This window comes from Enhydra lutris, unplaced genomic scaffold (genome assembly GCF_002288905.1).
Source record: "Enhydra lutris kenyoni isolate GAN:26980312 unplaced genomic scaffold, ASM228890v2 scaffoldscaffold28, whole genome shotgun sequence".
Taxonomy (NCBI): domain Eukaryota; kingdom Metazoa; phylum Chordata; class Mammalia; order Carnivora; family Mustelidae; genus Enhydra; species Enhydra lutris.
In genome coordinates, this window is record NW_019154112.1 from 3,610,460 (window position 1) to 3,637,651 (window position 27,192).

The following is a 27,192-nucleotide window of genomic DNA, read 5'->3' on the forward strand; positions in this document are numbered from 1 at the left end:
GGGGAGGGAGGGGTCGGGGGGGGGGGACAAGGGGAGGGGCAAGAACAAACAGAGGCAGGAAAAACAGGACAGGGAGAGCTAGACTTGGGAACAAAATCTTAACGTATACAAAATCACAAGTTATCTGTGGAGCTCACTCCATGCTAGACATAGGGAAGACCATAATAGAAACGAAGACATGTCAAGAGAAATAGCTTCCGGTTCTGGTTGACCCAGAGCCCACCTTCTTCAGCGCTGTTCCTCTACCCTCCCCCTCTGTCTTGGTCTCTTGCCTCCCCACGCCAAAGTCCTCCTTTCTACTTTACTCTGAGAACTGCAGCAATGAATTCCGTTGCCCTCCTCTTCTCTGGAGCCCCAGAGACATGCTGTCCCTCACCTCTGTTGTCCCTGGAGTTGAGAATTCCTCTTAGGCCAACCATTTATATAACAAACTTAAAGGAAAAATGGGAAAGATAGAAGCAAGTATTTCACAAAATATGGTTTCCATGTTTAGAAGGCTGTTGGGATAGTCAGACATAAAATGAGGAGGGTTTGAACTCCAGCAATTACCATGAGAATGGCCAGAAAAGAGCCAGAGGAGAAACACTTTGAAAGCAGAAAACGGTGGGGCTAGTGTCTGAACATCAGAAAGGCATCAACAATACTGACGGAGCCTAGGACCCTGGTTGTTTCGTACATGGGAATAAAAGAGGGAGCCACTTTCAAGAAGACCAGGAGGGAGAATGATACATTTGAAGGTCTGGGTATGTGGAGTGTGAGATGACAGTGGGTTGTCCAATGGCAATGTCAAGAAGACAGGTGAACTACAAGACTAGAGCTGGGTGTAGAAATATGGGTCTGGGAGTCGCTTCCGAAGAGCTGGCTTCAGCAAAGAGTAGCAAGTATGGATTGGAAGCATAATGTTGGGTAAATAGGGTGGATGAAAGAGTGGCTGAGAGTGTGAAACAGAAGGGTGAATAAACACTTTCACACATATTCTGGTTTAAGTATTTTATGCTTCGTGTACTAAAGAATCTGAAAACAGAGTCAGGAAATGGAGAGCCCCCGTAAAGATGAGAGGCTAGCAAATGAACCCCATTAGGCATCACCTACCTGCCAATGGAGAAGAGACACATGAAAAAGATGGCGTTGGCAAAGGCATCAGGGTCAAAATCACCTCTCAGGATGTCAATGACATGACCCGAATAGTAAGGAATGAATGTCTCACCTGAAAGCGGTATGGAGGAGAATAGATGAACATGCTGGCACCAAGGACCTTTGCCCACCTCCGATTCCCAATGCCCCCTTCAGGACTCACCCAACACGGCAACAATAAGGAAGCAGAAGGCTGCAACGAGATAGGGCAGGTCTGGCCAGGAGAGCTTCAGCAGCCTCCACATCAATTCTGTGTTGTTCTCCTGGCCCTGCTTCCTCTCCTGGGCTCCTGGGGAGCTCAGCAGAGCCCACATGGCCCAGCTTAGCCACGCAGCCCCATACCCTGCCAGCAGCCAGCTCCAGGGGGCTGAAGCCACTCTGACTGGGGGAGCACTCAAGGCCCCTGGGACCAGGGCCCTCAGGGAGAGAAACAGCGGGGTCCCCAGGCAGAGCGGGGGCAATAGTGTTCCCACCAATCCCAGGAGTCCTCCCACCTTTAGCAGCCACCAGAGCCCTCCAAGTCGCAGGGTCCCCTCCAGCCATAGGCCTGGAAGCCCCGGGGGAAGGAGAGCCCCCAGTGTCCCCTGAAGCAGCCAGAGGAGAGCCGAGTCAGCCAACAGCAGGAAGGGGCAGGGTCTCAGGTCAGAGAACCGCATGGTGTTATCTAGGGGGAGAAGAGGAATGACGGAGGTGGGGTCCCAATCCTCGCCCTATGCTCACCACCCCGACTCCGCTCAACCCGTCCGTCAGCGTCTCCATTTACCCACCCCTACCCTGAATGATCCCCTGGGTCCCCGGTGCCCATCACTACGGCCGGCTTATGACAGAAGGCATCCTGCCCGTCATAGGGAGCCTCGGCCTTTAAAAAAAAGAAAAGAAACGAAAAAAAAAAAAACAAAAAAACCGTGATCCACCCCCCGCCCTACGCCCAGCCCGCCGCCGCCGCCACCGAGTTCTGAAGAGCCGCCCCGCGGTCCCCGCCCGGCTCCCTAGCACTCTCCGGGAGGCCAGAGGGCCGGGTGCGGGGGCTCGGGGGGTGCGAATGGGTGGCGGGTTGGGATGCTTCGGTTAGCGCTCCCGGCTCCGGGCCGCGCGAACTCACCCGCGGCGGCTTCGGGACTGCAGCTCCGGGGGGGCTTTCGTCTCCGTGCTGAGCACCGAGCTCTGAAATCGGCTCGCCCTGGCTCTCCTTCGTTTTCCCCTTCTGTCTGCCGGCGGCCCTCTGCAAGCGGGGGGCGTCCCGGCGCCCGCCGCTTTCGCTTTCGCTTCCCTAGACCGAGCCCTGACTTCGGGCAGGGCAGCCGCCAGCAGGGGACGCGCGACACCTGCCGCCCGCGGAAGCCCAGTGCCAAGCCGGGCGCACACGCGACGCGCCCCGCCCCTCAGAGCTTCTTGCACTTAGCAGCGATGACTCTGGAGCAGAAAACTCCTGCAAAGTGTTTTAAGTTCATTAATTAAAACAAAGCTCTTTCAAGGAATGAGATGTTTTATATTTGGAGAACCGCTGGATTTTCTTGCCTTGAGCTCTGATCCTATTTTGAGAACTGCCTCTTCCTCTATCCTCAGCTCCAGTTTTAGAGTCTGGGATCAAAACCGAGCCAGATTCTGAGCGAGAGACACTTAGGACCTCTTCTAAATAGAAGGTCCCAGACACTTTGACCGGGACCTCAGTAGGTTTCCACTTACACAGATTTTGAGCGGAAGGGTCCTGATTCTTTTTTTTTTTTTTTAAGATTATTTATTTATTTGATAGAGATCACAAGTAGGCAGAGAGAGGAAGGGAAGCAGGCTCCCCTCTGAGCAGAGAGCCAGATGCGGGACTTGATCCTAGGACCCTGGGATTATGACCTGAGCTGAAGGCAGAGGCTTTAACCCACTGAGCCACCCAGGCGCCCCAAGGGTCCTGATTCTTTATCTTCACCTGCCTTCCTCAACACAGCTCCCTGGGCAGAGCACAAGTTCAGGAGCCTCCACGGTGTGTTTCAGATTATCTCTTGGGGCACCTCTGGCATTTGAGGAGGATGCACTTTGTTTCCTGGTCTATTTTAACACTGATTAAGGGGTAAACAGGATTCTATGGGTCCTGCCTGACCCAGAGCCCACCTATGGAACATGCTGGTTTGTTTATTCCAGAAGTAACTCTTCAGGTTGAAACTACCTCCCCAACTCAGAAAACCCCCAAAGGAAGGATCACTTGGATTCCAAACCACCTGTTTGAAAGGTTACTGGTATGTTTACCAATGAGGCACTTCTAGTTTAAAGGGAGAGGTGTATTCCAAGGTGTATTCCAATTAATAATTCCAAGAGGATTATTAAAATTTCTCCAAGCTTGCCATTCTGAGATTTGGAGATAAGGAGACTCTGTCCTTAATGGAAACAAAAGCTCCCTGTTCAGCTGCTAATTGCTTTCAAGTTTTTTCTTTAACTAACTCTCCCTAAGAGTGGACATTGTCCATGTTCCTTGCATGATTCAGAAAAACTCATATGCCTTTCTCATTTTCCTAACCTGCTTACTTTTTCCTCATATTTCCCTTTCCAAGGAGGGAGTGCTCTTTAGTCATGGCCCTGTCATCTTGCAATTAATTGAGCATGACATATCATGAAATTGAACCCCTAATGTCCATCTCTGCATTCAATATCCAGTGTCCCCAAAATGTTATTTGAGGTAAATGTACCACGTTTCCAATCACCATAAACAAGTGAGGTGGCTGCTTTTTCATCTGACTCTACAACGTCAAAAACAAGTCGTTCTAGTACCCTGCTCCCAGACACGCAAACCATTAACAGTGAACCACACAGGAGTCTTCAGGTTGCGTTCCTATGAAAAGGACCCTAACCTAAATTAAATGGCAAATATGTGTCTACAGACCTTGACCGGCCTTCCTGAGCGCATGGAGGGACGAGTGTGGAAGGAAAACCCAACAGAAATATTTGGTGAGGCCCCATTTCTTAGGTTGGGGCTCAGGTCTGTTCTCAGGGAAAGCCTCTCTATTTCCTGTCCCCACCCCACAACCGCCCCAGCCCCAAGTCCACTCAGCAGCAACACAGAGGCATTTATAACCATTTTCTTTTATTGAGCTTAGTGGGGCACCCAGAGTGTGGGGTAAGGGGAATGCTCCTTGAAACAGACAACACACAAGAGGATAAACTCCACCCTATTCACACTGCCCACTGGTTCTCTCCCTCAGGGCTCAGGTTAAGGCTCCCCTCTCCTGGGGAGTGTAAACTAGCCCAGGTTCCTGAGTTGGCCAGGCTGTGCCAGAAAAGGCGTGCTCAGCCACCGCTATTACTGACTGGTCTCCCGATACTGGTGCAGCAGGTCACTGACATCTCTACTTTCCACTTTCACCCAACCATCCTCCTTCATGTGGTACACTGTGGGCAGATGAGAAAGAACAGGGAGTCACCATTCACTCCAGCAAGTTCCTGTTCATGGCGTTATGTGGAAGTTGACAATAACATACTCCCAAACATACTCTCAACACATACTTGAGACTGGGACTTCAATGCCCCTCTTTGGATGCTGAAAACCTCCTTCCCACACCTGGGCAGCTCAGTCAGTTAAACGTCTGACTCTTGGTTTGGTCTCAGGTCAAGATCTCAGGATCAAGAGATGGAGCCCACATGGGGCTCCACACTCAGCAGGGAGTTTGCTTGAAGTTTCTCTCCCTCTGCCCCCTCCTCCCACCCCCATGCATGCTTGCTCTCTCTCAAATAAATAAATAAATCTGAAAGAAAGAGAGAAAGACAGAAAGAAAGAAAGATTCTTCCCTACCACTTTATCTCCTCTAACTCTCACAATCTCAAATCCCCCTTCCCCATCTAGGGGTGTGTAGGGTGTGTCTCTTACAGTTGACGACACCTCCGGAATAGCTGTCTCGGTGGGTGGCATAAACAATAGCCTTGCGGCCCAGCTCATAGGCTTCTTCAGGACTGAGATCGGGTCGATAGCCACTATCCATAACCCCATAGGCATAGCTGTTCCCACTGCCAGTGGAGAACATACTTCCTGAGAGCCGAGTCCCATCTTCGCTTACATAGTAGAGTCCAGGACCCTACAGGAAGCAAGAAGTTTCCCGTTGGAGTCGGAGAGGGAGTTTTTAATAACATACAGGTTCAAGTGTGAGCCATAAAAAGTAGATAAAAGAATAAGTATTACCCAGGAACATTTGAACCAGCATTTTAGTAACAATCATAGAACTTTAGGGGAAAAAAGTTGGAGTCAGCTATTTTATCCAAAGGAACAAGCTTACGGGAAAATGGTCCACCTCTGGACCCAGAAATAGTCCATGGGTATGCTGGAACAATTCTATAACCCGGTGTTCTACGTGCCACGCATCTTATAAGGGAGAGAGTGGGAGTGTATGATGGGGAATCAGTCTCTCACTTGTCATGGGAAAATAGGAAGAATGGAAAGCACCCACCTTCTTATCCCAGCCACAGATCATACTGCCCATGGAGAGGTCCATGCCCCGGTACTGGAACACCATGTTGGAGAGCAGTTTGGAGGCTGCCGACACTGAGATACGCTCCCCATTCCTCAGATAGTACAGCCTGGGTACAACAGGGTGGTGGGGGCAGTGGACTCAGAGGGGATAGGAGAAGTTTAGCTCTCAGAGAGCAGCCTGCTTGATGTGCAGGAAAAAATTAAAGAGATAAGCATTTGAGAAGAATGGTTTGGTAGGATCTAAGGATCAGGGAGAGATTCGGAATTTAAAGTATCTAAACCACATAAAGAAATCCTAGTAAATGACACCATCCCATTAGGGTTTATGACATCAATGCTAAATAAGTGACAACTTATCTATTTGGCTTATTGGCAAGAGCACAGGCTGAGATTTGGGAGAAGGTTTTCGAATCAACAGAAGGCTGTTTTGTGAAATGCTACAGTAACACCAAGATGCTACGTTAGCCCCGGGGGAAAGGATGAGGAACAGTGATCTGGGGGTTCCAGGATCCACCACTGACCCCTGGGCTTAGGAGGGGGATATGAGACCCAGCCTACCTGCACTCCTTGGCCAGCAGACGCTCCCAGTACAGACAGTCCGCCGCACAGCCAGACATGGTCCCAAGCAGGTAAGGGTTAATCTCAATCACCTTGTTAACCCTTGTGCTGGCTGGAAGGAGATGGAGCTTTGAGAGAGTTGGATGCACCCCACAGCTCTCCCTGTGTATCCAAAATTAGTATCTGCTTCTGCTTTGATGCAGATGTGGGCCTCCTGCGGAGAAAAGGGCCCAGCTCCCCAGATTCCAGCCGCTTGGCACACACACACACACTCACCTATGTAACTCCCAGCCGTAGCCCGAGAATCCACTGCCACAATCACTCCTTGCTGGAACTTGAAGGCCAGAGTGGTAGTGCCATGGTTCATCTCAATCCGAACATTCCTTTCACCATTCCCACCAAGGGACTGGAGGAATTCAGTGGGCTAATTAGAGAGAAAAGGTAGACGAAGGGGCACTGAAAACTTCTGAAACACAAGTCTCCAGAAAAGGTTTCACAAGAGTCTGTGAGTGAGGAGATGGGAAGAAATTCTCCAACCATGAATAACCGAAACAGTTAATAACCAATCTCTACCAAGATCTGACTTGGGAGAAGGAAAAGAACAAGCACATGCACCAACCTCTTCCATCTTCCAGCACAATAGATATGAAAGGAAATAAATGTTCACCATAAGTAAACATTTTAAGGGCAACTTTAATGCGCTTTTTCTTTCCATTCATAGGTCATTTAACACTCACAACACGTTTTGTTAATAATATCCTCATTTTACAGAAGCGATGCCCCAGACCTAGACGAAGTGATTGAGCCAAGACGCACAACAGTGAGTGGCTGAGAGGAGGCTAGCAAAGTTCCCCGGTTTTCCCGCCCATGAGAGCCCCGGGAGAAAGGCTTTGTGATTTATGATCCGTGTGTGAGGGAGAGCTGGCTGGAAAGCTCTCTTGTCTCCCTCCACCACACCTCTAACTCTTTGCCCTAATCTGTACTTTCTAATCCTCAGGCAAGCGATCAGCTCCCGAGTCCCACGTGTCCTCCTCCCTGGCACGGGGCCCTGGACGTGGTTCTCCTTCACTAAGGATGGCCCCCTCTGGGTAGTCTCAAGGGGGACTCTCCCTTCCTCTGTGCCCTACTCCCCGTCTCCCCCTCACCCGGGATTCTCTTTACAGCCCTAACCTGCATTCCCCGGGGGAAGGCGAACTCCGGAGACCGCAGAGAGAAGCTGTAGTGTCCAGGGTCCGAGCGAAACTGGCTTCCCAGGGTCGGGACAGCGCAATCCTTCCACTGTCCTCGGGGGGCTCCGCACACCTCCAGCAACGCCATTGTCGCCTGGGACCCAGAAACCGTCGGAGGAGGAAGCGAAAGCGAAAGCCCTCAGCCTTGAGGGGAGGGAACCAGAATTTTTTTTCCACATCCCCCTGCCCTTTCCAAGAAGAGGCCAGTGGGCGGCTGGAGACCAGAAACATCATATTGGGGACAGGCTTCTTTGCTCAGCCGTTATGTTAGCTGGGGAAACAATGGGTGATGATAGACTGTCGGAAGAAAAGAAAAAAGAGAGGGAGCAGCTTCGAAAGCCCCCTCGGTACTGAGATTCCAGTGAGAGACACCAACACGCCTCCGGGCATCCTCTCAAACAGTTACGAAGTGGGTATGGGGTTACATCTTCTAAAGGCTTAACCTTAGCCAGAAAGCTGCAAATCAGCAAGAAGCTGGGAGTTGTTTCACCTCCGGGGCCTGGAGGTGTTCATAGGAGCATCATTTTATAAAATTGGGTGAAAGGGGGAGTATGCGGGGGCAGTGAGGCTTGAGGACAGGTTGTGGGGCAACCGGCACCCGCGGGGGGCGCACCAAGGAGAGGGTGCAGTCTCTGAATCTTTCGACTTAGTCCCTCAGGACCTTTCCTGGTTCAACGGTCCCTAACCTAGAGCCACCCACAACAACCGCCCTTTCTGCCAGCACCTCCTTGCTCGACTGAGCACTGCGGAGGAACTCCTCCAAACCCCGCCTCCCCTTGCAACCTGTGTTGGCCTAAACTGCTCGGCAACTGTTGACGTCACACACCGAGGCCCTTCCAGAATGGAAGAGATTTACTAGACAACCCCGCCCACTACGCTGAAATTACCCCTGCGGGTGTCTCTTCTGAGCCAGGTGAGCTCTTCTGGAATGGACCAGCGGCGGGTTAGGTTGGTAAAATCAGTTTATCGGTAGGCGCGCTTGCACTTCCTCTTCCTCTAGCTACGCTTGCCCTCCATTTTCCCCTTCAGAAAGGCCAGAGCTCCGAACTGCAGCTGCTAGTGCTTGGATACTCATGCTGTATCCCATTCTGGCTCGTCCTCGGTGGCGGACATGGGGGCATGGGAAAGTAGAGGGGGAAACCACAGGAAACAAAACTTAAGGGAGAATATGCCCACTTGGGACTGTGAAGCACTGAGGCTCCTGAAGGAGGGAGAGACCAAACCCCTGAGAAATTCACTGCAAGCGTTGGTGAGCCATTTGGTGCGCTGAAAACACAAGAAACCACAGTACAAAACCCTGATTTTATTATAAATATCAAGAATCCAGAGTGTGTTTATGGGCCAGCATATGACTTTAGTCTTAGTGGAAAGTAGCTGCTCTCCCCTCTCTATATTTTAAAGTTCTTCTCATTTCCAGGGTTCCGAGTTATAAGCCCTGTTTTCTTCCAAGAAATCTGCATCATCAAGAGGAGTTTGGAGAGGGGGCAAGACTCATGGCAGAATTTCAGGCATCAGCTAGTGAGTTATTTTCTAGGAAGTTGCTCCTCCTAGAAGCAGTTGCCTACTGTGCAGCTCTGGTAAGCCCCTTGTTCCCAAATTCTCCACTAGAGAGGAGAAAAGAAGGGAGGGAGACGGCACGTGCAGGTCAGAGGAGTCTTTCATTCTGGAGCTCCTGACCCACGAGGAGCCTGCATCACGGTCCAGAAGCGTCCCCTCCTTTCCGTGAGCTGCTGGTAGGTTCCTGCTTCACAGATGGTGCCTCCATCCAGAAAGAGGATTTGGTCAGCCTGCTCCACCAAGCTGAGACAATGGGTGATGAGAAGCACAGACCGAGAGCGCCGCTCCGGGCTTTTGTACAGGAGCTGCTCCACCTGAGAAAAGACACAGACTCCGTCAAGTGCCCAGGGAGACATCTGTGTTTCCAGAGCCCGGAAAGCTTTCACCAGGATCACTGCCACCTCTGCCGAGTCTAGGAGTCTGCCAAGGAGTCTAGGATTCTCATTCTAAGTGCTTTTTTGTCCAACCTTTGATTTGTCGAGGACTATTTACATGAGGTGGCAACAGTGGGATAAAAGTAAGAGGTGAAATCCATAAGAAAAGAGTAAAGGGTATCAAACAGTCTCTCCTCTTTACCTATAAACTGGGAATTATATATTCTGTTTTGAAGAAATTCAACTTAGTGGTAAAAAGCATGAGCACTCAAGTCAGGCGGGCTTGACTCTGGGTCTGTGCTCTGCTACTCCACAGCTCAGTGACGTCGAGGGGTCGTTTAACCTCTCTTCACCCCCTTTTTATCATGAGTAGAATGAGGGTAACAATGCCCAGCTCAAAGGCCTTCAAGATCAATGAACAAGTCAGATAATACATGCAGGGGTCCTAATCGCATGTCCAGCATATAGTAAAAGAGTAAAAGCTCAACTGATAATAATACTTTTAGGATGGTCTTCTTATGTTTGGCTTCAGAGATTCAGGGTCTATAGACAGTGTCTTTGAATTGGTTCTAAGCATCTTGGGGGGCAGCTACTGGGAACTGAGAATCGCAGGGACTGATCTGGATAACTATGTTAGTATAAATAACATAGGATGAGTGAAGGAAAGGAGACTGGGGGAGGGGGAATACAGTCACCAACAAAATGTCCCTCTCACCCGTAACTGGCTGTCTGCGTCAAGGGCACTGGTAGCATCATCCAGGATGAGTACACGTGGTTTCCGGATCAATGCTCGAGCCAAGGCCACTGCCTGTCGCTGACCCCCTGATAGCTGGTTCCCAGCCTCGCCTATCTCTGCAGAGACAAGAGCCAGGGTGAGGGCTGGATAACCACACGTGCCTCCACGTGCTTGCCTGTGTGTGCCCACGGGCGCAGACGTGCACATACACACACCAAGGACTGATGGATGATGCAGCTGGATGGGGAAAGTTCTGGAAAGGCGACCGAGTTCTGAGGATATGAGCATGAAGAAGCCAGAGGAACAAGATCCTACAACTTCAAACTGATGTCAGCGGGTTGGAAGGGACTACAGAATAAAGGACTCGGTAAAGATGTCTGGGTGAGGGGCGCCTGGGTGGCTCAATGGGTTAAAGCCTCTGCTTTCGGCTCGGGCCATGATTCCAGGGTCCTGGGATCAAGCCCCGAATCAGGCTCTCTGCTCAGTAGGAGCCTGCTTCCTCCTCTCTCTCTCTCTGCCTGTCTTTCTGCCTACTTATGATCTCTGTCTGTCAAATAAATAAGCAAATAAACAAATCTTAAAAAAAAAAAAAGATGTCTGGGTAAGGATATGGGCTGAAAGGCACCTGTATTATAGCCCTCAGGGAGTTCAGAGATGAAACTGTGGGCTCCAGACACCATTGCAGCAGCTATGATTTCCTCCATAGTTGGCTTCTGGACCAGGCCATAGGCAATATTTTCTTGAAAACTCCTCCCAAATAGCTGTGGCTCTTGCCCCACTGCAGCCACCTAGGACAAAATATGATGAAGAGTCAAAGAACAAGGAACACAGGAGTATGGTTATCTAGAGACTGATGACTCAAAATCTTTGTTGAACGTGTATCACAAAATTACACACGCTCTCTCCTGACTACACCCCATCTCCACCCAAGATCTGTCATTCCCTGGTCCTCCTTTAAGAACGCTCAGTTAGGGTGTTCACTGATGTCCCCTCCCCTACCCCCTACACCGCCGCCATCTTCTTGCTCACTTGTGTGTGCAGGTAGCGGTGTTCGTATTGGGGAAGGGGCTTCCCATCCAGCAGCAGCCGTCCCCCGGTGGGCTGGTACAGGTTCTGCAGCAAGGCAGCCACTGTGCTCTTCCCGGAGCCATTGGGCCCCACCAGAGCCGTCACCTCACCAGGCCGTAGGGTGAATGTCAGCCCCTGGAGGTCAGAGAATCCAAAAAAATGAGAGACAGACTAAGGCCTCTAACCTTGAGACTGCCATTGTCTTATTACATAGCATGACGTCTTAGCCCAGAGAAGAAAGGGGGCTGGGGGGGAATGGGGAAATACAGCAACTCCTATCCTCCCACAGGCATAAATTTCTGTTCCTCAGGGATGATAGCTCCCCAAGGAACAGAGACGGAAAATTGGGCAAAAATCAGAGCAGAGACCAAACACCACTATGTCACACACTTGATATCAAATGTCACGAGAAAGCAAGAAAAAAAAAATCACATTCTAAATGACAAATGGAAAGAAGAGGAAAAGATAGAAGACTAGAGACATTTTGCTTCAGCAATTCCTTAGGATGTGAGACCCTCCTCCCGGAGAGCCTCTTCTCCCATCCTTCTTAAAAATCCAAACCAGTTCTTGAGTTCGGGGCAGCTGTATGGAGCAGACGGGGCTCATCTTTGCCTTTGAAGGGCTAGGAAGGATCTATCTGTACCTCATGCTAAGCGGGCCAAAGACAGGAAGAGAGTTTAGGATGGTAGAGATGAGCGAGGCCGGTGACAAATAAGGATAGGTAGGCTATACCTGCAGCACTGGGACATCTGGACGGTCTGGGTAGGCGAAGGAGACATCCTGAAACTGGACAAGGCCCTCCAAGTTTAAGGAAGTCAACACACCACTGGGAGGACAGCGAGGAATCCGGTCCAGGTATTCAAATATTTTCTCTGAGGAGCCCACAGCCTTCTGTACACTTGGGTAGGTGGAGAGCAGTACCTGCAGGGGAGGTATGAGTATAGCGAAGGGGAGAACACATCAGCTTGCCAGGGCCATGTGATAGGAGAAGGGTAAAGAACAGAAGGAAGGTGACAAAGACGGTGATGGGACCTAAGAAGGAAAAGCACTAGGGAGTGAAAATGGAAGGCTCTCACCTCAACAGCGGTGGTGAACTGGATCTGGTAGAGAATAAACGTGACAAGGTTCCCGCTGCTTACAGCCCCACTTGTCACCAGATGCCCACCGATGTATAAGATTCCCACCTTCAGCAGCATCCCTGAGATCTGTGGAGAGACCATGGAGAAAAGGGATTGTGGTTGAAAAACCTCAGGGGGAAGGTGGTGCAAAGTATGAGACGCACTAGCAGTTTGGAGATACTAAGTCCCTTTCCGCCAGAGAACAGCAGGAGGCTCCACGGCCAGACAGGGAGCGTGCACCATGGGGGCTCCATGGAGTCTTGCTCGGCTACACCACAGAAGTCATCACTGTTCTCCCCATCACCACTATCACCTTGCGTGAAGAACACTTGTTTGCAGAGCACTCTTCACAAAAGGCTTTAAATGAAATGTCATCTACTATTCATAGCAAGAACCCTATAAACAAGGTTATGCCATTCCCCCTTTTCTAAATGAGGAAACAGGGGAGCCTAGGTGGCTCAGTTGGTTGAACGTCTTGGTTTCAGCTCAGGTCATGATCTCAGAGTCCCAAGTCATTGTCAGGCTCTCTGCTCAGCAGGGAGTCTGCTTCCTCTCTCTTTATCTCTCTCCCCTGCCCATGCTCTCTCCCTCTCAAATAAATAAATCTTTTTCAGAAAATAAAAAATAAAATGAAGTGGGCAAACAGTCTCAAGAGAAAGTAAGTTACTAGCCCACGATCACAGAGCTAGTAAACGGCAGCATCAAGGCAGGAAATTCTGAATGCTGCTCCAGTTCTCTTTCAATGACGGAGCAGATGCCCCTCATCCTTGGCTTCTGCTATTGCCATGGCTCTCACAGTCCCAACATGACACAGGCCAGCTGCAGAACTTTATGTCTGAGTTCTGCCTGAGAGGCAAAGGAAGGCCCCGGAACTGGAAGACATGGCCCCTTCCCAAAAAGGGGGCTGGAAGGATTCTGTGTTCCGTGGTGACAGGAAGCCATCTGGCAGGTCTAAAGAGAGGGAGGCAGTTAGGAACAATGAGCAGGGTAACTGAGCCCAGGTTGCTAGGATGAGAACACCGAACCAACCACTGCCCCATGGTGGCAGCGTGCGGGAAAGGGAATGGAGTCAAGGCATCTCAGGCACTCATATACAGGCACTCACACTACTGGTCCAGAGGTTAACTGCATAGGACACAGCCTCCTTCTGATGGAGGGTATTCATATCCTGCAGCTTCTGGCTGTACTTCTGGGCCTCAGCCTCCTCACTGGCAAAGCTCCGGACTGTGGGCATGGCTGACAGCACCTCGATGGCCACCTGGCTGGACTCTGCCAGAGATTTCTGCACCTGGGTTGCCAGCACCTGTGGAGACACGGACAAGAGATGTCGCACAGGGTTGGCAAACCATCAGGGACACTAGTACCTGAGTTACCTAGTTGGAGATTAAAGGTGAGAAGAGGCAGATAAATGAAGGAAAGACAAAGGGGCACAGTTATGCTTCCTGGATACCAAAGGGTTACAGAGCAGAGGAAATTATTTAGAAGGGTCACAGGGGATCGAAATCTCAAGACTGGTGATCATGTTTGCAAAGACAGATCGTGGGCAGAAGTTAGAAGAGAAGACACAGACAGTATGGAGCTCAGCACTGAGCCATCTGGGAGCATGGGTTACAGGGACAGGGGGTCAGGTGAAGACAGGGAATCAGCGAGGGTGCCAGGAAAGAAATCTAAGAGGGATTAATTCCACCCATTCCAGGAAATGAAGGTCTGTGTAGGGTGAGGCAGCTCCCTGGACATACCTGGTGCCATTTTCCCAGCTTCTTAGGCAGAAGGAAAAGCAAAGGCAGGGTGACCAGGGTGACCATGGTGAGGGACAGTGACCCCCAGAGCATGAGCCCCAAGAGACACAGCCCCCGCACCAGGTACCACAACAGCAGGCTCAGCTTCTCACTCAGAGACTCACTTAGCGTGGAGGTGTCCTCTGTCACTCGAGAAGTGATGGCTCCTGCCAGGCATTGAAGAGAAGAGAGTGAATGAATGAGAGGCTCAGAGTGGTGGAAGGGACTAGCAACCAGCCAGGGGGAGGAGCCAGGGGAAAGGGGGCAGCAACTGGGTGTTCTGAGGAGGCTGAGGAAGAGAAGTAAGGGGGATAGGGGAGTTTGGGGATCTCAGTGCTGTGAGAATGAGTGTTAGGAAAAACCTGGCCAAAGATTTTCATTTTAACTATAAGGAAATTGATGCCCATGTGAATTTCCATTTCTCTGACAGTTTCTATCCCTTAAAGAGCATGTATAACCTTGCTTCACACAGAGCACAGAGATGAGCTTAAGGTGGTCACATAACATAGCTGGAGAAAAAGAGTGCTGCTAGAAAGCAGTCCAGAAAACTCTACCGAGCACTCGGCTGGGAACCAAGAGATGCGTTCTATCCCCAAGCTCACCCCTATCCATATGTGCCCATGCCAGTTTCAGCATTTAGGGTCCGGGCCTCAGCTTCCTTCTCTGCAAAATAGGGAGTTGGACTCCGTGATCTCAAAATTTCCAGGTTTGAAATTCTATAGTTTTTATCTGAGTATACACATAAGGATAAATTTATGGAAATTTAGATGGAAAAGCTAGGTTTTTCTGAAGGTAAAGAATATAATACTCAAAGTATATCAAGAATAAGAAATGACAATGTCTACGTGAGAGAAAGAGAGAAAGATCAAGGTTATAAGTAAAAGAGGATATATGGGGAAAATAAAGAGTATACAGATATATAATGAGTTTCATGACACACCCGTTTGGTTCTGTTGGAAAAACTCTGTTTCCTGACGCAGGACAGCCTGAAATACCTCTCCTTGCAAGCGGCTGTGCACACGGCCCATGGTGTTGTTATAGACACCGTCAGCCCCGAACTCCAACACTGCACTGGAGAGAGAGAGAAGGATCAGGCCCTGTTCCAGGGACAGAGAGAAGTCCCAAAGAAGGGCCCTTTGGACAGCAGCCCCAGCTTCCAGATCCCTCTTTTTCAGGGCCCCCCATTCTCAGGCTTCCATCTTCAGCCCCCAGACCTGGCTATGGTGAGAATGGACATGAGCGTTATGTTCCGTGTGAAAACAGAGGCTGTCCCATCTTGGAGAATCCAGTCGGCGAGGTGACCGGTGAAGAACGGAATGGCCATTTCCCCTGGAGAGGAAGAGGAGGGAGAGGTCAGTCACAGATATCAAGTCTAAGCAGATCAGTTCCAAGCAGAGGGGGCCCGTCCCCCATCCCACTCCTCTGAACCGTCACCGGTATCCTGGAGGGCCCAGGCAGAAAGAGGACACTGAGAACCCAGCCCTCCACCCGCACCGTGTAACTCATAACCCTGAGCCCCACCGGACCTTCAGAGGTTTCATAGGGAGACCAGAGGTTATAGGGTGTGCTGCTCAGAAGAAAAGACTTGCCCAGGGTGGCTAGTGAAGCAACGCCTGAAGCAGCATCGGAGTCCAGGGCTCTTTCCTTGACACCGGAGCGAGTCTTCTCACCACCAGAGCTCGGTCGCCTTCCCCTGATTCACATTTCCCAGAACCCACACTAACCGATCTCACTGACCATTATTACTGTGATTCCTGCCCAGGCCCCTGGTGTCCGTCCCTCTCTGCCCCTGCGTCCCTCTTACCGAGACTGGAGAGAACGAACAGGACCAGCAGGAGCGGGAGGCGTCGTATCTCTGAACCCAGGCAGCCTAGAAGCCGGCGCACCGCGTCTCCTGAACCCCCGTGACTTTTCGGTCCCCAAAGTCCGCCGAGCTTATGCCACATGGCGGCTGCGGGTACTGCTGCCAAGTAAGTGAGGGCGAAAGCATCCAGGCGACTTCCCCAGTGCAGGAGCGGAGAGCCGTCGGAAGCCCTGGGAACGCTCCACGAGCTCAGCTCTCGGAACAAGGCAAGTCCGGGCAGGGCCAAGCCCAGCGCCGCCGCCAATGGCTGCAGAGCGGCCAGCCATCCCCGAACTCCTGCGCTTTTCCTGCTGGAGCCGACCGTTGCCCCGAGAACAGCACGGGCCCCCAGCCACAGCACAGCCCAGCGGCTCAGGCCCACCACCCAGACCCGGAGCAGGGGCAGCGCGGCGGGGACCAGCACGGAGCCTATTCTGGGGAGCGCCGCCCGGAGCAGCACCCAGTCGGCGAGAAGCAGCAGCGTTACCCCCAGCCACGCCAGGGAAGCTCGGGACGAGCAGAGGCAGCCGCAGGGGCTGCGGGACCCCGAGCTGGCCATGGGCGCGTGGGTGCTGCCGGAGGTCGCACCCCCGGCCTGGGACTCCCCGCTGTCCGCGCGGGGCCGCAGACTCGGGTGCTGTACCCGAGAGGGCGCTGAGAGGCGGGGAAAGGAGGGCAGGGCGGCCGGAGGCGGGGATCCCGGAAAGTCCCAGGACCTGCTGGTTCTGGCCGCGCTCCTTGAAGCGGGCGGTTTCTCGGAAAGGGAAAACGAAAGCGGCAGCAGCTTAGTAGGTCCGCCCCGCGCAGGAGGTGGCCAGCCCAGACTATTTTCGGAGAGGGCGTGGAAATCAGATATGAGGTTTTAGGGAGCGGACTTGCGGCTCCACCTTCTCCATCAGGCACACTAGTCCTTCCTTGCTATCTCTGCTTCATTTTGCTAATTCCACTTGCCGGGACGTTTTTACCCCAGCCTCTTTCGTCACCTGTCTCCGGGCAGATCTGTGCCAAGTAGGTTAGCGTCGGGCGCGAGGCCTCACAGAGCGGACCCGGGCGCCCCCTGGCGGGCGTGGGGAAGGCGCGGGGCTGGAGGCGTGCGCTGCCTGCAGTCCCACGTCGGAGAGCAGTGCCCCAGGCTGCAAGCGGCACCGAGATGTTGCGCGGCGGCGAAGTCCGCACTGGGGTAAGGAGTCTGTGCCAGAGGTTTAGGAGATAGGTGGAAGCAGGCGGTAGAGCGACAGGGTGGACGCTGGAAACTCCGAGAAGTGTTTTAGCGGTGACTAAAAGAGTGAGGAGGTAGTTTGTAGCAGCCAGTGTTTGTAGAGATGCCCTGAGATGAAGACGGGGCACCTCTATTCCGAAGGGGTTCTTACAGGAGTCCACGAAGGGACTGGGCCCGCGAGGCAAGTGGAGAAGGGGGTGCATTGGCTCTTAGCTGAAAACGTCAAGGGGAAGCTGCTCTAAAGCGCTTTCGCTTTCAACTCCGGACTGGAGAGAGGAGCTGCTTAAATCAGGGGAGGGGGCTGGAGAAGGTGCAGACTGATGAAGAAATGGTGCCCTGGGTGAAGTAGGACAGCGCTGGGGCGAAGGGAATATGGGCACTGATTGAGAAGGGACAGCTCATCACACAGACCTTTGATAAATTGGCCGCTGGGTAACTCATAGCCGCAGCTCTGATAATGGGGGTTCCTTGTGAGACGGTGTTGTCCTTCCCCAGCCTGATCCAAAAAGGCTCCCATTTGGCTCAGGAACTGCTATGTGCAGCTCCCTATGTCCTTCTTTCTCACTCCCACCTGCCTGCCCAGGCTGGGCAACAGGCTGCCCACAGCCCATGGCCGGCTGGCTTCTCTTCCTAAACTATGCCACCACTCTTGGCTTGGGTGCAGCTTTGTTTTGGAGGAATAACCTCTAGAATAGGGCTGCCCTTTTTCAGTGGCCCTCAGTTCACGGTAGATCAGTATGTCAGACAGCGCGCTCTGGGCAATGGCCCTGGGGTCCGGACTTACAGAGTGATGAGAATGCACTAAAACCATTTGTAAGGTAGAAAATCTGATGAGCAGTGGGAAATGGGAAGCAGAAGTCACAACAACAGGGGAGTTAGACCCGGGTTTTAGTCCTAGTCTGTTATTAATTCTGGGTAACCTTGACAAGTCAACCGCCTCCTCCATAATTCAGTTTCCGCATTTGAACCAAGGACCTTTAAGGCTCTTTCCAACTCAACAGGAGTAGAAAATGTGTAGCTTTATCCCTTTCACCTTCTTTAATTCTTTTCCTTGATTTCCTTTCTTGACCTGAAAAAGTGAGCTCAAACTCTCTAGGCAAATCCTCTCCTGATACAGCTCTCTTCCTCTGGCTGCTGAGGTGACTATTGAACTCTTGATCAGAACCCCTTAAATGAGGGCTTCCTGGGTGGCTTATTTGGTTAAGCGACCCACTCTCGATCTCAGCTCAGGTCTTGATCTCAGGGTCCTGCATTCAAGTCCCACGCTGGGCTCCACACTGGGTGTGGAGCCTACTTTTAAAAAAGAAAAAAATCAATAAATCCTTAAATGAAACCTTTATTTTAAACCATCTTGTGTGTTCCTGGCTGCTTCCCTCCTCAATGCATGGCCCTGTGAGCCACCGCGCCCCTTGATATTTCTGCTGTTTAATAAACTGGCTAAGGGGTGTGGGGTGGAGAATTAGGGGCCAAAGAAAGACTTGAGGTTGTTTCCCAAGGTCACAGCAACCTGCTCTGTGTTGGGTCTGTACACATCCGCACACACTAGGAGCACATGTGGCAGAGGTCATTCACTTGTAGGGTTGCCTCTTCCGCCAGTGCTTGGAAGCACCCCCTTGAGCCAAATGTCTGCCTCTGTGAACCTCATCCCCACCTCTCTTTTTATAGTGGGAAGGATTCAACTTAGGAAGGCTACAGCCCAGGGATAGGATTCTTTCTCTGTTGTGCCAGGAGCTGGCTGTGACATTCCCCTGCAGCTGGGAGAGGAGACAGAGAAGGTGGGAGTATAGAGGAGATAGCCTGTACTGGGAGTCTGCTCTGGCCTAAATTGCTGTATGATCTTGAGCTAGTCACCTCACCTCTCTGGGGATGTTTCCTCATCTGTAGCATGAGGGAATCAAGTCTCGCCCTGCTCTGACGTTCCATCCTCTTTGTCTGCAGACAACCATCATGGCAGTGGAGTTTGACGGAGGTGTTGTGGTGGGTTCTGATTCCCGAGTGTCTGCAGGGTAAGTACCAGTCAAGGTGAATGCTTCTGGAAGGAAGCCAATGGCCCTAAATACAGATTTTTCTTGCCCATTCATGAAGAGACTGGTAAAGTGGAGCTTTGCGGAAATGGAGTTAACCTTCAGAAATGCCCTCTAATGAGATACTGGGCAAGTGCTTCGGTCCCTGAATTCATGAAACAGAATCTGAGGCCTGAATGCTTGTGGCCTGTCCCTGCAGAAATGGGTATAAAAGAATAGGGTATGAGAAAGAGGTAAGACACAAAGATTTCAGGGGCCCTCCTTCCATCTATATTTAGAGATAGAAAAGGTGGTTCTGCCAGGCAGATATTCTGGTTTCTCATCCAGCACATGTTGAACTAATTTTGTCTCCTCCATCCTGGCCAGTCTCCCCATATGCAAAATGAGTATATGGGATTAGGTCGATATTACTTACTTTATGTCCCATAGAACACATAACTTCCTCAAGATGGGTACAACAAAGAAAAATTGCTTAAAAACATGATTCTTAATTTACTATTTTTTGTTTTACTATAAAATCTAAGCCGGAAATAAGTCTAATTTTGATAACTTGCGGTGTTTCATTTATTTGAGATGATTTTTTTCTTCCTGTCTTAATCCAAGTATTAAGTTTCATGGACTCCAGGGCTGTTCTCTTGTCAGATAAATTTGAGAAACACTGGATGATTAACCTCCAAAATTCTGGCATTGCTAATGTTGGTGACTGTTGACCCATTCCCCACAGAGAGGCGGTGGTAAACCGAGTGTTTGACAAGCTGTCCCCGCTGCACCAACACATCTTCTGTGCGCTCTCTGGTTCAGCTGCTGATGCCCAAGCCATGGTTGACATGGCCGCCTACCAACTGGAACTCCACGGGTATGAAGCTCTGGGGTCCTCAGTCCACATTCACCAGAGTTCTCCCGACCCGCGAAGCCTGAGACAGTGTCCCATTCCAGGAGCACTGCAATGAAAAATGAAAAATTCTTGTTTGCACTCCTGTTTTTATTAGCTTTGAACTGGAGCTTGACGCCCCAATGTAGTTTCTGCCTCTGTAAACTGGAGATAATTAACAGCACCTACCCTACCTCACCTGACAGTTATTTTGAGAATCAAATGATATACGTGAAAAGGGCTTGAACACTGTAAATCTCTGTCCCACTATGAATAACGAGAAAGAAAATGCTGATGTGACCCACCATATACCAGGAAGTTACCCAGTGGGAAACCAAGGTCGTTGGTGCAGAAGTAAATCTTACCTGCTTTTACCCACATGGGCACGGCCCTTGCAGCAAAGTGTTATATAATTGGGGGATGGGTAAGGAAAGGATGGGGATGGAGGAAAGGGGGGAAATGTTGAATTTTCTTACCAGTGGGTGCTGTGAGACTAGTCCCCCTGGAGTTTGAGCTATTGCAACCACAGGTTTCAGGTTTCACATGTCACTTGGCAGGGATGATGGCAATGGCACAGGAGGGTGGCCCTTCAGGAAGTTATATTGACCCCTATTACTAACACTTACTAACATTCCCTTTAGGTTGGAACTGGAAGAACCTCCTCTTGTTCTTGCTGCTGCCAACGTGGTGAGGAATATCAGTTATAAGTATCGGGAGGACCTGTCTGCGCATCTCATAGTAGCCGGCTGGGACCGACGGGACGGGGGCCAGGTGCATGTCTTCCAATGTACCCCCTCTACCCTATCGGGGGAGACAGAGTTTACATCCTTCCGGCAGTGAGTTCCCAGGACACCGCCTCTAAAAACAGAGTATAATCTCGCCAATGGGAGTAGGAGATGGGGGGCTCACCACAGAACACGGAGACACCCTGCCTGTCTCAGTGGCAAGGAGAGGATTGGTGCTTCCATAGTCTGACCTGAGGATGCCCCCCCAGGTGTATGGAACCCTGGGAGGAATGCTGACTCGGCAACCCTTCACCATCGGTGGCTCTGGGAGCACCTATATCTATGGTTATGTGGATGCAGCTTATAAACCAGGCATGTCCGCTGAGGAGTGCAGGAGCTTCACCACGAATGGTAACCGACTGCATGGAAGGGTACCTGGGAGGGTTTTTAAACCTGGGAAGGAAGGAGAGGGTGAGGAACATGATGAGGAATACATGGGCAACCATTTAACTTAATGTCTAAACTGGAACTCCTTTGAGAGGGAAAGGGAGCAGGACAATGCTAGACGAGATGGGACTCCAGAACCCAGGGCAGACACGAGGAGTGTTCAGGGTACCCCAAATCAAAGTATACAGTTACTGTAAGAATCAGGGGCGTGCTGGAGCTGGCTGTTAAACATGCAAGAACTCATGAGCTGCTTATTTAACTATTTGCAACTTGAAATCCATCCTGGTGGGAGTTTTGAGACCACGGATAATGGGAGATGTTACATCTAAAGGCTTTTTTTTTTTTTTCTAAGTTGATTTACCAGCACACCGCCTGGTATGTGTCCCTAGGAGATGGGTTTTGAGGCCTGAGAGTGGTAGTAAGCACATGAGCAGGAGAGGAATGTAAAGAATCCTGAAGCTAAGTCATTCTCTCTCCCCCTCTCCACCCTGAAACTCTGCAGCTATCGCTCTGGCCATGAACCGGGATGGCTCTAGCGGGGGCGTCATCTACCTGGTCACTATTACAGCTGCTGGTGTGGACCATCAAGTAATCTTGGGTGATGAGCTGCCGAAATTCTATGACGAGTGAATCTTCCTCAGACCTCCCTTCGTCATTTTGTAATAAACTCTTTCAGACCAGAACCCCGTATGATCAATGGAAAATGGGTGCTCAGGGAGATAAAGCTTAGGTGACTGGGGTGAGGTGAGGGGAGGGGGCTCCTTCCCTCCCAGATATCAGATACCTTTTCCCTGCTGTGTTCATTCACATTAGAGGTCAATACGTGATGAGTGCGTAAAATTTCAGGATTTGTGAGTTTCAAAGAATAATAACAACAATGAAAACATTGGGCAAGGCATTAGTTACATGCTTATAAGCTTTCTCTTTTATGACCCAAACAAAAAACCTTCATACATTAGACTACTATGTCTATTTACGGACAGATGGAGGCTTAGAAAAAGTAAGTTCCTTAACCAAAATCATAGCAAATTCAAAAACTGAAAAATGGGATTTAGCTTTTTTTTTTTCACCATATGCCCTTCCTCTCCCGCATAACACATAAAACTTTCCGTTCCTTCAATCTTCGTATATCATGTCCTCCTGGAAATCTGCGATAATTAGCCCAACACATTAGGAAGTTAATAGCAGATACCTGAGTAACTATTTAGCTAAACAGGCTAACTTCTGGTCCAGGCTTTGCCATGTACTTCCCAAGTGACGGGACAAATTATTCCCCTTTTGCGAGCCCTCATTTCCTCTTCTGTCAAATGTTGATTTCTAAGGTGGTTTACAGCTTGAATATTCAATGTCATTTTGCTCCTAAGTAAGCAGCTAAGAGGTATATTTAAACAGAAATCATAATGGGCTCCCCAGGAAGCTTTTGTCTGCTTTTCCTTCTGGATCTCAGGCTTAACATAAAAATTCAAAGTACCCTAAAACAATCCTATGCCCTTGGGAGCCTGTGGCTTTTTTTGGGGGGGGGGGGTCTAAAATTATAGAGACTTGAGTTCTTTCTAGTCATGATATTTAATTTATTCTGAAGTTTAAAATAATAGTTTAAGGGGCTCCCGGGTGGCTTGGTGACTTCCGCTCAGGTCATGATCTCAGGGTCCTAGGATTGAGCCCCACATTGGGCTGCCTGCTCAGCGGGGAATCTGTTTCTCTGTCTCCCTCTACCACTCTGCCTACTTGTGCTCTGTCTGTCTCTGTCAAATAATTAAATAAAATCTTTTTTTTTAAATAAAATAATAGTTTAAGAGCCAATCTCCCCACCGATCACTAGAAAAACTCTTCTGGAAAGCAGACAAAAAGCAAGTGCTGAAGGACTCTGGAAAATAGACAAAATCATGTGGGCGATGAGGAGAGCCAGAGCTTGGAGAGGCAATGCTCCCCATGGGTGATTTTTCAATTTTTCCCCCTCTTTCATCTCCGAGCTTTGCCCTGAGAAGTCAGGCTTCAGGTACAAAGCTGTAGTGCCCTAAATTGCCAAGAGAAAGACTGTAGTTGGTTCTGGCCAGAGGAATGGAGGAACTAGAGAAAGGGGGCCCCTGGGGACAGGAAAGTGGAAGGGGTTTCCCACATGAGGGAACTGGAAAAGGGGATTCCTTAATTCTAGGTTGGAACTCTCATGAGTACCCCGTGACCCCTGAGCCACACATACATGCGAGCGGCACACCCCAAACGGCCCAGCACAGACTTTGAGAGCTGAACTAAGATTTAAGCCTTTAAAATTAGAACTCTGTCTTTTTCCTTATTGACTGAAGAATCGTGTCCTTGTGTCCCTCATCCCAAAAAGCGCTTATAGCAGCTCACAGAGGCAGACACGATTTAATGAGAAGAAGAAGAAGAAACTGGGGCAAAGAGAAAATAAAGCTAAGAAATAAGTAAAGCCAAGGGATTAAACTAAAATACAAAATAAATCTTTAAAAAAAAAAAATGGAGTGCGGGAGCTGTCTTATGCTGGCCAACAAGAGCAGACTGTAAAATATCCAGGAATTTTGAAAGGCAGTTGTTGACCGTGGGTAGCTTCACATCAGCCTGGATAAAAGCATTTATTCTACAGAAACCAGGAACGTTATAGGTCAGAATTTTTTGGGTTTTTTTCCTCTGAGAGTCAGTTTAACAGGACATGTATTTATCACCCAGCTATGGATGGGTAAAAAACGACTGGCTCTGAGCTACAGGGTAGTGAAAGCAAAGAAGAAAAGGAAATTAGGTATGAAGTTCAAAAGATTCAATTAGGAACGCCTGGGTGGCTCAGTCGGTTAAGCGTCTGCCTTGGGCTCAGGTCATGATCCCAGGGTCCTGGGATTCAGCCCTGTGTTGGGCTCCTTGCTAAGCAAGAAGCCTGCTTCTCCTCTCTCTCCTTGTGCGCGCTCTCTCTCTCTCTCTCCGGAAAATAAGTAAATAAAATCTTTTTAAAAATAAATCAAATCATTTAAAAGTTTTTTTTAATTTTTAAAAATAAATCAAAATCATTTAAAAAGCTACAGCATAGAGAATATAGTCCATGGCATTGTAATAGTGTTGTATGGTGACTATGCTTGTAGTGAGCATAGCATAACATTTAAACTTGTGGGATCATTATGTTGTACATCTGCAACTAGTGTAACATTGTGTGTCAACTACTTCAATTAAAAAAAAAAAAAAAAAAAGATTCACTGAAATGAAAACAAGCCAGAGGTGGCTCAGTCAGTTAAGTATCTGACTCTTGATTTTGGGTTGTGGACTGAGCCCTGTGTGGGGCTCTGTACTCAGCGGACAGTCGGCTGAGGATTTTCTCTGTCCCTCTGCCTCTCCCAACCAAGTAAATAAATAAATCTTAAAAAAAAAAAAAAAAAAAGGCATCCAATAAAAGCAACTCCTCCTATATTTGTATACATTTTCAAGTCACACAAAGGGTTTGCTAAAACAGAATATGCATGATGCCACAAAGAAAACTACAACAGATTTCAAAGTATCAGTATCTTTGAAAAGAGCTACATTTTGTAGCCATATTATAATAAAATTAGAACTTGATATCAAAAGGATACCTAAAATTCAGATAGTTTGCAAACTAAGAAAATATTGATAAATAACCTGGATTTACAAGGCAGCCATAAAGGAAATTAACACATTTAGAACTACGTGGTAAAAATGTTGCATATCAAATTTTATGAGATACAGTTAAAGTAGTACTCAGAATTTGATAGCTTCAAATACATATATTAGAACAAGAAAAGTTAAAAATAAAAGACCTAAAAATTCTCCAAAATTTTGAGAAAGAACAATTGAGCAAGCTTAAAGAAATAAGAAGGAAGGAAATAATAAAGACAGAACAGAAAGCAATTTAATAGAGAACAAAAACTATGTAGTAAAAACTCATAAAACCAAAACTTAGCTGCTTCTTAAAAAAATATTTGCAAGTTATTCAGATTTTGGAACAAGACTGGTCATGAATAAAGGGGAGAAAAAAATGAAGAAACAAAATGTGGGAATAGCTACAGATAGATACAAAAGATAAAAAAGGGTATAATGAACAGGTATATGCTAATAAATTGGAAAACTTTTGATGAGATAGATAAACTCCTAGAAAAACTTTATCTAATGCAATTTGCACAAGAAATAAAAATTTGTGTATATCAACAAACACTGAAGAAATGAAGAAAGTTGCTAATGGCATCTGACAAAAATAATTTTTTTAAAGGCCCACATGGTTTCACAGATGAGTTACACCAAACATTCAAGGAACATACAACTCCTATCTTTTTTTTCCCCCAGAAAATAGAAAAAAAAAAAAAACATTAAAGCTGTTCAGCTAATTTTATCAAGCTAGCATGATCTTGATTTCAAATTGAGGTATGGAAAATTCAAGGAAAGAAAACAATAGACCTATCTCACTTTGAACATAGATGGAAAAAATAAATAATTATCTATGAACTGAATTCAACAGTATTAAAAATAATAATACACACTATAAAGAACAAACTGATGGTTACCAGAGGGGAGGTGGGTGGAGGGATGGATGAAATAGGTGATGGGGATTAAGGAGCGCACTTGTGATGAGCACAGAGTGTTGTTTGGAAGCGTTGAATCACTATATTGTACACCTGAAACTAATATTACACTGTATGTTAACTTACTGGAATTTAAATAAAAACTAGAAAGAAAAATAATACATGGAGATCAAATGAGAGATCCTTAGAATGCAAGGAAGCTTCCAATATAATAAAATATTTTACTGTAATTCACCATAATCATAGACTAAAGAGGAAAAATCATCTGCTTTTCTCAATCAATATCCATTTCCTTTTTTGACAAACCAGTTAAGGAACCCAGAATCATATAAAACTTTCTTATCTTGGTAAAGGTCATATTCCAAAAAATCTATAACAAGCAGCATACATAATGGAAAAAATTTAGGTGTCAAAGACCAATGACTATGATTACTAGTAAAACATAGCACTAGAGTTCAGACTGGTGCATAAGGAAAGAAAGAGATGTGAACAAAGCAGATAAATTTGCAGATGATATGATCATCTTCTCATAAATTAAAAAAAAAATAATAGAAGCAACAAACTATTAAGATAACAAAAGAATGTATCAAGGCTTTTAGCCTTTACAAAAATTACTAACACTTCCCTACACCAGAATAACCAATAAGAAATACAATAAAGGGGCACGTGGGTGGCTCAGTCGGCTAAGCATCTGCCTTTGGCTCAGGTCATGATCCTGGACTCCTGGGACGGAACCCCACATTGGGGTCCCTGCTCAGCAGGAAGGCTGCTTCTCCCTCTGCTCCTCTCCCCTGCTCATGTTCTCTCTCTCTATCTCAAATAATTAAATTAATTAATCAATCTTAAAAAACAAAAAGAATATGATTGAGGATTAAACTCTTTAAAAAAAAAGAGAGATACAATAAAAGTTAGAAATCACTTTACATTAGCCAAAAGACATAAAGTATCTACTGACAAGCTTAATTAAGAATTCATAGAGGGCCAGGGCCCCTGGGTGGCTCAGTCAGTTAAGCACCCCACTCTTGATTTTGGCTCCGGTCACAGTCTTAGGGTCATTAGATCAAGCCCTATGTAGGGCTCCACCCTGGGCATGGAGCATACTTGAGAGATTCTCTCTTCCTTTCTCCGCTGCCCCTTGCCCCAGCCCACTCCCACACTCTGTTAAAAAAAAAAAAAAAAAAAAAAAAAAGAATTCATAGAAAAATGTAAAACTCTAAAAAAGTCATTGAATATGATTTGAAATAATGGATAGTCATTTTGCATTCTTGGATGGACTCACAACCTTATAAAGATATCAATTGCTCCCTAACCTTATCTTTAAAATGAGTGTAATCTCAATCAAAACTCCACTTAACCTTTTTGAGGAAATTTATAAGTTCACTCTAAAATACGTATGACGTAATAATGGTCTTCAAATAGCTAAGCAAACCTTTAAGTAAACATACTTGTCTCAAACATAATGTCCTAAACATAAAGACATTCAACAGAGCTATATTATAAAAAGTCTAATTTAAAATATATATATATAT

At 48.2% G+C, this 27,192-nt stretch overlaps 4 protein-coding genes across 4 annotated transcripts in view; 1 reads left to right on the forward strand and 3 right to left on the reverse strand.

Moving 5' to 3' along the window:
- Nucleotides 1–2,786, reverse strand: part of LOC111152449 (transporter 2, ATP binding cassette subfamily B member) — a 12,886-nt gene extending 10,100 nt beyond the window's left edge. Inside the window, exons 1-3 of the mRNA XM_022510945.1 lie at nucleotides 2,237–2,786; nucleotides 1,298–1,798; nucleotides 1,092–1,207 (exon numbers count right to left, since the gene is read on the reverse strand). Coding sequence (XP_022366653.1) covers nucleotides 1,092–1,207; nucleotides 1,298–1,790 — 609 coding nt within the window. The 5' untranslated portion in view covers nucleotides 1,791–1,798; nucleotides 2,237–2,786. The remainder of the gene's footprint in view (nucleotides 1–1,091; nucleotides 1,208–1,297; nucleotides 1,799–2,236) is intronic.
- Nucleotides 2,787–4,183: 1,397 nt separating this feature from the next.
- On the reverse strand, nucleotides 4,184–7,481 carry LOC111152369 (proteasome subunit beta 8). Its single transcript, XM_022510884.1, has 6 exons — nucleotides 7,310–7,481; nucleotides 6,416–6,563; nucleotides 6,140–6,251; nucleotides 5,559–5,688; nucleotides 4,985–5,189; nucleotides 4,184–4,509 (listed from the first exon to the last, which is right to left on the reverse strand). Exons 1-6 carry the CDS (start codon nucleotides 7,454–7,456, stop codon nucleotides 4,421–4,423), a joined length of 831 nt encoding a protein of 276 aa, XP_022366592.1. The 5' UTR covers nucleotides 7,457–7,481; the 3' UTR covers nucleotides 4,184–4,420.
- Nucleotides 7,482–8,651: 1,170 nt separating this feature from the next.
- LOC111152176 (transporter 1, ATP binding cassette subfamily B member) lies at nucleotides 8,652–16,602 on the reverse strand. Its single transcript, XM_022510544.1, has 11 exons — nucleotides 15,804–16,602; nucleotides 15,214–15,328; nucleotides 14,940–15,070; nucleotides 13,961–14,166; nucleotides 13,327–13,524; nucleotides 12,180–12,308; nucleotides 11,836–12,024; nucleotides 11,065–11,238; nucleotides 10,661–10,823; nucleotides 10,015–10,151; nucleotides 8,652–9,239 (listed from the first exon to the last, which is right to left on the reverse strand). Exons 1-11 carry the CDS (start codon nucleotides 16,399–16,401, stop codon nucleotides 9,027–9,029), a joined length of 2,253 nt encoding a protein of 750 aa, XP_022366252.1. The 5' UTR covers nucleotides 16,402–16,602; the 3' UTR covers nucleotides 8,652–9,026.
- A 311-nt stretch (nucleotides 16,603–16,913) lies between these two features.
- Nucleotides 16,914–22,195, forward strand: LOC111152177 (proteasome subunit beta 9). The gene is made up of 6 exons (XM_022510545.1): nucleotides 16,914–17,022; nucleotides 19,000–19,067; nucleotides 19,810–19,941; nucleotides 20,598–20,727; nucleotides 20,951–21,092; nucleotides 21,631–22,195. The coding sequence occupies exons 1-6, from the start codon at nucleotides 16,993–16,995 to the stop codon at nucleotides 21,756–21,758; spliced, it is 630 nt and encodes a 209-aa protein (XP_022366253.1). The 5' UTR covers nucleotides 16,914–16,992; the 3' UTR covers nucleotides 21,759–22,195.
- The last annotated feature ends 4,997 nt before the right edge of the window (nucleotides 22,196–27,192 follow it).

Coding starts and splice junctions, on each gene's coding strand:
- LOC111152369 (XM_022510884.1), bottom strand. CDS start 7,456: ATGGCGTTGCTGGAGGTGTGCGGAGCCCCCCGAGGACAGTGGAAGGAT. Junction 6,252..6,415: donor TACGGCTGGGAGTTACATAG/GTGAGTGTGTGT, acceptor ATCTCCTTCCAG/CCAGCACAAGGGTTAACAAG. Junction 5,190..5,558: donor TCTGTGGCTGGGATAAGAAG/GTGGGTGCTTTC, acceptor TGCTTCCTGTAG/GGTCCTGGACTCTACTATGT.
- LOC111152176 (XM_022510544.1), bottom strand. CDS start 16,401: ATGGCCAGCTCGGGGTCCCGCAGCCCCTGCGGCTGCCTCTGCTCGTCC. Junction 12,309..13,326: donor TTAACCTCTGGACCAGTAGT/GTGAGTGCCTGT, acceptor GTCTCTCCACAG/ATCTCAGGGATGCTGCTGAA. Junction 10,152..10,660: donor CCCTGAGGGCTATAATACAG/GTGCCTTTCAGC, acceptor TTGTCTCTGCAG/AGATAGGCGAGGCTGGGAAC.
- LOC111152177 (XM_022510545.1), top strand. CDS start 16,993: ATGTTGCGCGGCGGCGAAGTCCGCACTGGG. Junction 17,023..18,999: donor GCGGCGAAGTCCGCACTGGG/GTAAGGAGTCTG, acceptor CTTTGTCTGCAG/ACAACCATCATGGCAGTGGA. Junction 21,093..21,630: donor CAGGAGCTTCACCACGAATG/GTAACCGACTGC, acceptor GAAACTCTGCAG/CTATCGCTCTGGCCATGAAC.